The sequence below is a fragment of the Polistes fuscatus genome, unplaced genomic scaffold (genome assembly GCF_010416935.1).
Source record: "Polistes fuscatus isolate 324 unplaced genomic scaffold, CU_Pfus_HIC Scaffold11, whole genome shotgun sequence".
NCBI lineage: Eukaryota > Metazoa > Arthropoda > Insecta > Hymenoptera > Vespidae > Polistes > Polistes fuscatus.
The window spans coordinates 6508502-6520890 of NW_025113009.1; the positions used below are offsets into that span (position 1 = coordinate 6508502).

Genomic DNA, 12389 nt, shown 5'->3' on the forward strand with positions numbered 1-12389 from the left:
TGCTCTGAACGAATAAAACCTGGCGAAAGAAACTAAAACACATATAATAATGTGATGATACTTGCCTCGACAAGCCGAACGGACTCATATTCCTAGAATATTAAATAGGAAAATTTAATTAATTTCGATAATTTTATTCGGCACCGTGAGGATAGATTTTCGAATATATATACATGCATACGTATTTAATTCGAAATAGAAACGGAAATTGTTGGATACGAGCAATCGGAAGATTAGCCTTTGAATGAATGACGTAAATGAAATATCACGTGGGCGAGTTATAAATAAAAAATATTGCCAAATAAAATCATCGCAATGATTTTCAAGTTCGATGAATGGATCAATTTTAATCCTCCATTGAACAAAACGAAAATCTATCCAAATATTTTTCATGTATCGAATAAAAATTGTTCAATACAATATTTAAATCGATAAATGATTTTTCTTTTTTTTGTTAGTGAAAACGTTTTATTAAACTCTGAAAGTTACAATAGCGGTAGAGTTTTTTCTTGATTTATTTCTTTTTTTTCCTTTGTATTTTTTTTTTCCTTTTTTCTTTTTACTTGCTGTTTGCTATAGAATCACATATAGGATTACAACATCAGCGTTTCTTTAAGGAGAGGCTATTCACGTGTAACTGACATGGTATATCTTTTTTTTTTTCCCCATCTTATTCTTTCTTCTTTATCATAGTCGTAATCATACCTTTTTGCAATGATCGAACGTATATACTTGTACATATTATATCATGAGAAAGTATGCCTTACATGTTCGCTTTACAATCTATGTAAAAATCGTAATGTTATCATTGCATTTTCTGACTGCAACAAAGGGTGTAATCCCAAAAATATATGTATTTAATATATTTATCCGATAATAAACGAACAAATGACATCAACTTGTACGTAAAATCTATAATTAATAACTTATTACATAAGATAATAATTAATAATCTAAAATCCATCTTACAGAGCTATCCATGTTGATTATCCGTAAAAAGCCCTGATTTGTAATAACGGAGTAGTTCCGAACTGAATAGGAGGAACTTATTATATATATATATGTATATGTATATGTATATGTATATGTATATGTAAATGTATATGTATACTATATGTTTAATGCATATATGTATATGTATGTATGTATATACAAAACATTACGTGCGTACACCTGTGTATAACCAGTCAGCGAATGCTAGTTCGAAAGAATTGCATATGCGTGTATAATATAATGATTAAAAATAACGATCGAGAGATTGCCTTTCTTGAATCGTTTATATACTTTCCCTCATTATTTTATGTATGTATGTATATTTTAATTATATACCGGTTATCTATGGATTCATTGAACGATCGCAACGCGTTTTTTGAATAGTTCGTTTCTACGATCGTTCCACGGCACAGAGGGAAAAAGTATCTTATTATCACAATATGAACGTTCATCTTTTTCATTTTCTTCTTCTTTATTTTCTTAAATAAACCCTTAAACCTTTTTTTTTTTTTGTTAGTTGCCATTTGTTTGTTTGAATACCCTGAAGGGGGGGTATCATATACACGTTTAACCGATACTCTGTGCGTTTTAACGTAAGAGGTTCATACTTTTTCTTTTATTTTATTTTTTTATACATATAATATATATATATATATATATATATTATATTCATGTATAAGAGAGAAAAAAATGCTTCGCGAAAAAGAAGATAGGCTCGCATGAAGTACGATTTAGAAACTACAAGATCACGTGAGAATTCAAGAGAGTTCAGATGCCTATATAAGTTGTGTGTCGTGCTTGGCATATTTATTACATATTTCCTAATATTTTTTATTTATTTATTTATTTATTTATTTTTCTTTTCATTTTTATATTTATTTTTATTTTTATTTTATCGTTCTACTCTTTTTTTTTTTTAATTATTACGCATTAATTAGCTCGCGTACGAACTCAAGCAAGTTCTCACTAATAGATTATTACATTTAGATCTTTCGCGAGACGTTTCAATGATTTACAATTTAGAAATCACTTGCATATAATATAAATTGAAATTATTTTCTATCGAACTACTAATCTCTTTCAAACATTCAAAATATAAATAACGAAAAGAATATGATAAATAACGAAATGACGTCTCTTAAGCCTCGTTAATTAATTCTCGCATTTGATCGAAGTATTTTTCAAGAGACGGAGCTACGTGCACACGCGGCTTATTTTATTTATCATAGACACAACTTATTGGTTATTTGTAGAAATTCTCGTGACACTTTCTTGTCGTAATTCGAAACTCATATTCGAATTTAATTCGCAGAAAACGCCGGGCAGGAGCGTGATACTATTATAATCAATGAATTAACAATAATGATTAATATTCTACGTTACAAACGAATGTTCTCGTACTTGGTTAATTGCGTTAATAAAAAAAAAAAACGGGCGCAAAAAGTATATGATATATATGAATATTGCTGTTACATGTTATATATAATATAGTATAATATGGTATGTATGTATATATGTATGTATATAGTGAAGCGTTTGAGGATAATTCGGTTGCGAATTATCGAGCATAGAATTTTGTTATTTTAATGACCCTCAACTACGATCCATAAAGTATGGCGTAGAAAATTGGAAGAAAATTATTAGGATTAGTAGAAAATGCAAATAAACAAATTCTATTTGTTTAATTATAACGATAGAAATATTACTATTTTAAATATCGGCGAGAATGGAAGAAATCTTTATTTTATTCGAAGAAGCTGCGTTTTCATAAGCGTAATTCGTTTTTCTCTTTTTATATATGTTGCTTTTTTTATTTTTATATTATTTATTTATTTATTTTTTTTCTTATTACCCATCTTTTTTCCACGTGCTTTGGATCGTATTTCGAATTTAGATATTATTGGCCGTTTTGCACCGTTTCTTCACCTTTCCAACCCTCTTCTAAACGTTTTTAGCTCGTAGCCGCATCGAAGAACAAGGTAACGGTAAAAACGTATTAGAAGGGGATCGAAAGGAAAATACGCGCTTTAGAAAATTGCATTGAAAGTTTGTCGTTAGAGAGCTTAAATTATCATACTATGTATTATGTATTTACACGCGTTAGTTTTCAAAGGGAAGTTCGAGCTTTTACTGTGTCCATGGTTTTTTTTTTTAAATGCCACAGCGCTAAAGGTATATTATGTATTTAATTAGTATGTAAACCACTTACTTCGCGTTCAAGATCGATAATTCTTTTTGGAAAAATCTCTATGAGAAATATTTTTCATCAAAAATTAACGATCACGGTTACGAATTAGGAAATAACTTTCTTATAGTTAAATAATTCACTATATTATATTATATTATACTATATTATATTACCTTATATTATATTACTTTATATCGATTCTTATCTTTAAATAGACATTTCATACTAAATTCAGAGATAACTCATGCTTTACAATTAAACGTTATGTTAGAGTGTATATGCTCATCATCTTCATCTTTCTCTCTATTTCACTTTCTCCCCTTTTCTTCCAATTTGTTATACTTATTTATATCACTGCACCAGATGACCAACAATAATTAAAATAAAATAGCTGCGAAAGACGAATACGTGACGATATTAACCCTGATAAAAATTTTATTTTTGCCATCTGGCGCGTTTCGCTTCGTTAAATTACCTTATACAATATATCTGTTCATTAGACATTAAATTTGTAATAACTTTAAGTGGACCCCAACGGTAGTCGAACGTGTACGCCCACGTGATGGGAAAAGTTTTCTCGTGTTTTTCCTTGCTAAAATACGAACAAAGTATTACGTGATTACGTTCTTACTTAAGGAGGACAATCAAAAAATAACGATCGATAAATATCGTTACGTTTAGAGATACGAAACGATTTTAATCGATTTTACAATTAGGGCACGAATAATATAGAATGATTTTTTTTTTTAAAGCGAATTTGGCAGCGCTTCTTTTTTTAATCGACCCCATTGCCAGTAACTCGAGATAGGCATGACTATTTTAATAATAATCCATTATATTCATTATTTTTTCGAACACATGAAATATTTGTTTTACTTACTCGTATACTTCTTTCTCTTCCTTTATTTTTCTTTATTTCCAAACGAATTTATAATCGCGTATTTGAAAAATTACATAATCGATATCTCGTCGGCTAAAGGGTCGATAAATTTTGTTTAACTCTCTGGACGATTAAATAAATAATACGTACACATACACCTAGCCCCGATAAAATATTATATCATTCTCGTTCGTGGTCTTCCCGTCACGTGGGCAAAGAAGATTTATTTTTTTTTTCTCCACCTTCCCACCTCGCCGCTTAAAAGTATAAATATCTTAGTGTAAATAGAGAATTTAAATATTTTTTTATTCGAAAGACACATAGATTTTCGCATAATGCTGCGCTCGCAAGATTGCTGTAAATTCTTATACACGTTTTCTGTTTTTTTTTTTCTTCTTTTTTTTTTTCATTTTTTTAATAATATCTTTATCGTTATTCATTATAATCATCGTCATCGTTCATCGTTCATCGTTCATCGTCGTTTTTATTATACTTTTTTTTGTCCTTTTCTTGTCCATTTTGTTAAAATTCTTATCCTCGATAAAATAGCATCGAGATTAAAGTGCAAGTGCTGAGTAAAACGTATCGATAAGTCCTAGCTAAAAGTCACGACACTTATTATTATTATTATTATTACGGTCCTCCTATCCCTACTCCTCATCCCCCCTCCCACAACTGTCCTTATCAATTAAATTATTTATCTTTTTTTCTTCTCTTCTTTTTTACTTTCACTTTCGTTCCTTTTTCGAACGTTTCATTCTTCTTTTTCCTATATCATCGTCCTACGCGTCAAACATGGGAAATTCGTTTAGTGTAATAATATATACAAAGCTCGTATTATAGAAAAATTCGAGCGATGTTTGATGCTGTGTAAGTACGTGCATCCTATGCTCATATGCGTGCTGCGTGCGTTTCTTACGTGATTGTGTATGCGTGTGTATCTGAGCTTATGTACGTTTCGAGAATTTCACATAAAATTGGTTTTTTTCCCGTCACCGGTGACTATCTTCGTTTCGTTTTAATAATAAAGCGAGAATAGGTGGATATCGGCATCTATTTTTGATCCTTCTTTCTTAGCGCTAAATAAAAACACCACCCATGACTCTTCTTCTGCTCGTATCACGTGTACGCGAATAAATAATCTTAATAAGATCGGACGTATTGTATATATGAGCTTATTATATCAAACGTTTTGTGGTTGGTTGTTTTTGTTCCGTTTTTTCTTTTTTTTGTTTTTTTTTTTTTAATCTGAATTAAAAAACATTTCGTATAATTATAAATCGCGAATAATATCAAATAATAATAGTTCGATCGATTGTTCCTTCAAATTGTACTTATTCCGAAAGACAGAGGAAATATTTATTTAATGATAGACGGGACAAACGATTTCTTATATTTTGTAATTTAGAGATATACGTATATATGTATGTAATTCTTTTGCAAATTTATTTTTTAAAACAATCGAGCTCGGTAGAAAGAAAAGTATTATGGATTGTTATCAAATATTTTGGTATATTGGTTTTCAAAATTGGCACGTAAAATCACATTGAATTTATTCACCAATTAATTCCGCCCAATCTCCATCTTATTTTTTATTTCCTATTCTTTCCTTCTTCCTTACTCTCTTGTAATCTTTTATCCTTTTTTTTCAGGACCTTGTCAGACCGAGATATTCTTCATTTATTGTTTAATTTTTTCAAGAGAACAAATTTAAATATACAATTAGATAGTTCTCTTTCGTTTTCACATTCCCGTCTAATGTTATGCATTATGTTGTAAATATATTCGTGCAGAGAAGAATTATTATAACGAATCTTTATGGTAATTCTTATGAGTTCATTGTGTTATTTTTTTGTTTCACCATTTGTTATATATATATATGCGTCTCTACTCTCTATATATATTTGTGTATGTATGCATGTATGTATATACATATAACACGTTTTTGTACAGAAATTTCATCAGTTTTGTCAGAAAAAAGTTTAGTCTTTTATAATGTTAACGAGCTCTGTCGTTAATGTACAGGGTGTTCATGCTAATTCAGCAAAAATTCTTCGAAATTCATTGTTAATGAAATAATTTCTTCAATTTAAAAAAAAATTCATTATTTCCTATATATTAATTATTTAAATATATTAGAAATAAGTTTGATTAATCTGTCTCGATCCTCCGATTCATTATTTTCCCTGGCTTTTAATACGTTAAATTTTATTAATTTTTAATGGACAAAATTGATCGAAATAGCTTGACAGAAGAAATACCACCCCATACACGTTACAGAAAAGTGCACTTTCCTCAGTAACATTAATTACTGAGTACACGGTACGTAATACGTATATGTATAATATGTATAGTATAATATTATGTATATATATATATGTGTGTGTGTATAATATGTATTTGCATTATTTATATATAGAAAGTTACAAAAGATAAAAGAATCGAGTACAATGTACATATACAGGGCATCATGAGAGACATTACGGCTTCTCGACGGATTTCCTTCTATTACTTTCTAATCATAACGAAGTTTTCTTTCATACACTTTCTTTCTCTCTCAAACATACTCACGATTTCTACTTCCTTCGTATTCACGATTTTGTATTCATTTATTTCCTTTCTTCCTTGTTCCTTCTTTTTCTACCTAATCTTCTATCTACCTGTCTCCCTCCTCTCTCTTTCTCTCTCTCTCTCTCTCTCACATTCTTTATGTTTCTTTCTTTCTCTTTTGCTCTCCGATTCGCGCATCAAAATGATGCAAAAGATTAGGCTTCATCTGGATAAGAGCTTTGAGAGCTACGCTTCTTCTTATGGTTACCGTGATGCTGATGATGATGATGATAATGATGATGCTGTTGTTGCTGTTGTTGTTGTTGCTGATCTTGTTGTTGCTCGGTGCGCATAAGAGCATCGGTCTCCGGTTGGTTCTGATGACCGACTAAAAGGTCTAAGGTACCTCTTGATACCATTGCCTGATGATTGTGCTCGTTCGTCGGTGGGGGAAGGGGAGTGGCTACGGGCGAATCCGCTGGTAGAGGAACGCAATGTAGGACGTAACATCTCACGGCAGCCAAGATTATACCTGAAAGTTACAAACTTTTTATTTATCCTTTAAAAGATGATCTCTTTTCTTTCGTTTTAATTCAAATGTATTGTCTTTTTCTTTCCAACACGAATGAAAAAAAAAAAAAAATACATGAAAATTTGCTCACTTTGTTAAAGATCCAATAAGAAGGCTAAAAGATAAATCCTGAAAGATGATAGATTAATGTTAGGAAAAGATAAACTTACCCAGTAAGAGCAAAGTGGCGCCTGCGATGAGTAAAGCGAGTCTGTGGTCTGTGGTCGTTGCCCCCGGGGCAAGTTGGACAAGACCAACCACGAGTACCACTGCACCCAACAACAGACACACCACGACTGCGTGCAAACCGGATATCTGCGAATACGAACGCTGTTAGAATATCTAGCGATTTTTAGAGAAGGGGTTGTCGAATCTAATCGAATTGCGTCATGAAACTATCGGAAAATCTCAAAGTCCAACGGTGTATCTTGAAATATTTGTTTTTTCATTGAAATCTGACGTGGTTCGAAAATATTGATAAAAGTTCTTGGTTTATCGATTGTAATAATATAATAAAGTATCTTACGTTGCGTTGCGTTACGTTTCGAAGTCTATAGAATGATTCACCTCGCATGTCTGTTAAATATAACTACTTTTACTCAAAATGATTTTTCGAAAGAGTTATTTAATGGAAAATTTTTAATCGATCTGCTTAAAAAGAAAAAAAGTCACGGCTAGCTACCGTTAATTAAAACACAAGTTAATTTAACAATTGTTAATTATTAAAATCAATCTGCATGATAACGTAAAAAAGAATTTTTGTTCATGCGCTTTCCAGTGGCTGGCAGTTCAACGAACTCGAGGTCGTTTGCCGGAGGAAAAATGTTTCCAAGGAAGAAAAAAACAAAAATGAAGATTTTAAAATAGGTCAAGAGAAAACGGAAATGTCCTCGTAGTGAAAGATTAAAACGTAGATTACCTTGCCGCAAAGATAAAGCTCTGGAAGCGGATCTAGATGACTATTGTGTCCGTGGGGACTAGGTGTAGGTGGTGAACCTTGAAGGGGTGGCATCCATTGGCCACCCAAATAAAGCTGACTCGGTCGTTTTAGCCTCTTTTCTTGTCTCCTACGTTCATGGCGTACAGCCACTGCTGGCATGGCCCCGATCATGCTGCAAACGTGTCATTCCTGAATAATTACGCTTATCAACGTCAATCGATCTGCATACTTTTTTTTTCTTTTTTCCAGTAGGATAAAAAGAAGCAGATACAAACATCTGCCATTTCAAAATGAAGAAGAAAAGTGAAAGCGGAAATGAATCATTTCAATTGGAAATTTTTCAATCCTACTTTTCTACTTTGTTTCCTTACCAGGTGTTTCTCCCAGAGAAAATGTACTGATCATTTTATCGAATTTAAACTCCTGATAACGTTATTTGTTTATACAAATTCGGAACGAGATTAATTGTCAATTACTAATACGTCAATTAGACGATAGAAAATAAATATTAATCGGTCCATCGAAGATTCTAATTTTCACATTTGTTTATGGTAAATTCCGTATAAGTATGCGCGTGTACGATTTGGATACAATTATCGGGATGACAAGTGACTATATCTAACTATCTGACAGAGAGATTGATAGTGCAACGAAGTAAATCGTAATTACTTTACAATCGTATCATCGATGTGAAATGACTTATTTAAACGGTTGAACGGTTATCGAGATATAAGGACGATGACGTCAGTGGTAATCGATTTTTACAGTGAAGGTAAACAGGAAACACGATTTTCTAAATATATTCAAATATTTTTTAAAATATGAAATATTGTTATCGCCTCGATAAATATAAACATGATTCTTATGTATAATGCGTACTCGTTCTATAGACCCTATCGTATGTCCAACCGTTCGAAGACCTAGATATACCGATACAATACAAACTTATATTGTATAACCAGCGAAATGTCAAGCAACTAATACTAAGAAAAGCCTAGGATAAAAACGTGATGTTATGAAAATGTATAAAAGAAAGAAAGAAAAAGATCTCGATAAGAGAATTTTAGTTAAAAATAATATTATCGCAAGATAATATATAAACGAATAAATTCAATTTAAGCACGAAAATGTTGGAAGAAGGAAATAAAAAAGAAAACGATTGTATCGCAACGTTATATCTTTTGCGATAATCGTCAGGTATTTTTTACATACGTACCTGCCCTTATCAAAAAGTTGTTCTCGTTTGTTATGAACATCGGTGTAGAGAGAAAAGTCGTACAATGAAATGTTGGCTTTAACGAGAAGCGGAAACGCGCAGGGTAGTTTCGTCGGTGGGTTCGTGAACCGCGAGACGGTATGAACTTTGGTGACCTCTGGTGACCCCACCGGTCGATACGTCACTATATCCAGTCTTTGCCAGAGACAGGCTCCCCTGGGTGCTCGAAAGCAACCGTTCGCGAAAGCTTTCATGGGGGTTCTGCACCCTCAAATAAAAGGGAACCAACCTTCTACCGTAATCCTTCAAATCACGTCCTTTTCTTTCTCTAATACTATACTCGTTTTCCATTAACAAGAGAGAGGACTCTGCAGATTGCAACGTAAATTTCCTGACGTTAGGTAGAAAAGGAAGAAACAGAGAATATCGATTACCACCTTAAACTACTTCGCTTCCGTACAGTTTTGGATTTCAACCTTTCTTTCTTCCTTCCTTCCTTCCTTCCTTCCTTCCTATTTCCATCCATCTAAATCTTATCCTGTCATCCGTTCCTAGTATATAACTTGGTCAACATTTTGTATTCTATCATTGTCGCTATATTGTGTTAGTAGAAATTCAACGATAATTTCAATAGATTTATAAAGCTAGCTTCAAAAATGAACCAATATGATTTTAATTATTGAAATAAAGTAACTCGATTTTTTATTGAAGCAATTGTGAGTATTATTTTTTTTCTGTTCTTTTATATGCAAGTTTTTGGTTCAAACGTAACATCGGGAATAAAAAGTCGGAGAGAACGGTATATTAAAAAATATTTCATTAGAGTTATTGCAATATTGAATGATGTGCGTGGAATTTAGCAGATATATTATATCAATATTCTCTTTATATTGTTATTTCAGTGATATTCGCAGAGAACATTTACCGAGTCTCGATAGAAATAGTATTCAAATATGTTTTTATGATCTAAAGAAGAAAATCCATTAGACGTTGTTTAATCAAATTGAGTGTCAAACTATGAAAGTAAAATCAATGAAATAATGCTTTCTTTTGATAATATTTTATAATCTTTCTTATTTGCTTTGAGGAAACATCATTAACAAAATAATTACTTTTCCGCACGTATTGTGTTTCAAACACAATTTTCATTCTCCGATAATAATTGAAATCTGATTTCTCGTATGCACGCCTACGCATTCGTATAACGTTTCAACATTTAACACACGGTAACCTTTATTTATTTATTTTTTTAATGAAAACATGCAAAAGTTATATCCTATGGTATATATTCTATATAGAAATTGTGTGAACGATCGTGATGATGAAAGTGACGAATTAATTGTGTAAAGTTCATCGGTGAGCATAACAGTAGTATTACGATATGAATCACTATGAAAATGCTGGATATACGCCACGGAAGTGGGTATGAGTCATGCTTTAGCATCTTCCTGGAATAGTAGCAAAGAAGATCAATCGATAGGAACAGGGATTCGTTTATGACTTTAAATAAATTTATCCTAGTATTTACATTGAAGCGAGTAATTGAAAAGAAATTGATTTTTCTAATCTTATATGACATTTCTAGATTTTTTATGAAAATTCTATTCCCTATAAGATAGAAAAATTAGGTGCATTTTGATCGTGTTTATCTCAAGACCGGTTTTCTCGATTGGTAAGCTTACGTTACGTTAAAGTAGGACAACCGACTATACTATGTTTCCGTAACGTCGCCATCTATAAAGGAAATATCTAAAACTAAAGCCAGCTAGCTTTAGTCGTCTCGACGCTAAATCAGCAACTACGAAGAAATAGAACAAAAGTACGAAAGTACGAGATAACATATTTACGTTGAATTCATTGGTTTTCTCTTTTTTTTATGGTCAGTTCCTTTAACCAAAGCAAAATTCACGGCTTTCTACCCTATCAAGAAAATCGTGCGAAGATCTTTTATTTACTGCTCGTAAAACGTCGTAAAAAAAGATTTGAAACGAGCTAACCGAGCTCCGAGGGGATAAAAGTGTACATAGATGTACACACAGGGTGTTTTAAAATATACGGGCATAATTTCAGGGGTGGTTTTAGTACGCTGAAATAAGATGAAAGTTCATGTAATTGTGGTTTTCGTATTATAGTTGTGCTTTTGTTTTTCAGTCATTCGTATAACTTTACTGATTCCTTGCTTCAACTAATTTACAAGTAAGGAAGCCTGCATCGAATCCGCAACTAGTTATTTTCATAAAAATCACGTAACAACACGCATAATACCAAAATGGCTATATTTTAAATGTAGAGTCCCAACGAGAATATATGCTCTTATTTTATCGTAGTGAAACCAGCCCTGAAGTTACGTCCACATATTTTGAAACACCTTGTATATACCTAGAACTTGTATACTCATTCCTGAAGGCTATTGCTTCTCAAAAGACAATGTACCTTTCTACAACGTATCCTAGAATATTATAGTTTAGGCACTTTTAAACAATGAATCCTGTCATCGCAAGAGATTTAAGATTTCGAAAGAGTAATGTTCACAAAATGTAAATACAACTCAAGTACGTATTGTAATAGACTTAAGTGCAAGTATAAATGAATTATTCACAGAATAAGGTATAGTCTATCCTTTATTTTCTTACTTTTGAAATGTCTTCTCTCTCTTTCTCTGTCTCTCGACTGAAATATTATAAATAAAACATTAAACGCATTAGTTTTCAATGAAAGTAAACGAAGTGAAACTTGAGATCCTTGTAGCAATTATGTTTCTGCCAACTCGTTTATTTGAACTGCAACGAAGAAAATTTGAGAGATATCTTCTTGGTTTTTGAAAATACGGAACTACGAAAAGAGACATCTCGTCTCGTGTTATATTTTTTTACTATTCCGTTCCTTTCAGATACCAGTTCTAAGAACGAACGAGTTTCATGCGAGTGTTTACATTTGAAAGGTAAGCTACTTTCCTTTTGCGAGATACGGCTATGATATCTTGAGAGTCTGGAAATGTGATTAAAAAATAAAATAAAAGAAAAAAGAAATATGAAGCAATGGTATCTTATT

The 12389-nt window shown here is 31.9% G+C and overlaps 1 protein-coding gene across 1 annotated transcript; it reads right to left on the reverse strand.

Moving 5' to 3' along the window:
- Positions 1-5666: 5666 nt before the first annotated feature.
- Positions 5667-12389, reverse strand: LOC122526495 (putative uncharacterized protein DDB_G0288537). The gene is made up of 4 exons (XM_043649923.1): positions 9339-12389; positions 8102-8294; positions 7353-7497; positions 5667-7143 (listed from the first exon to the last, which is right to left on the reverse strand). The coding sequence occupies exons 1-4, from the start codon at positions 9590-9592 to the stop codon at positions 6827-6829; spliced, it is 909 nt and encodes a 302-aa protein (XP_043505858.1). The 5' UTR covers positions 9593-12389; the 3' UTR covers positions 5667-6826.

Bases quoted from the DNA above. Each gene is read 5' to 3' on its own strand.
- LOC122526495 (XM_043649923.1), bottom strand. From the start codon at position 9,592: ATGAAAGCTTTCGCGAACGGTTGCTTTCGAGCACCCAGGGGAGCCTGT. The intron at 8,295-9,338 runs GTACGTATGTAA...ACACGTTTGCAG, and splicing joins CAACTTTTTGATAAGGGCAG to CATGATCGGGGCCATGCCAG. The intron at 7,498-8,101 runs GTAATCTACGTT...TCGTATTCGCAG, and splicing joins AGCTTTATCTTTGCGGCAAG to ATATCCGGTTTGCACGCAGT.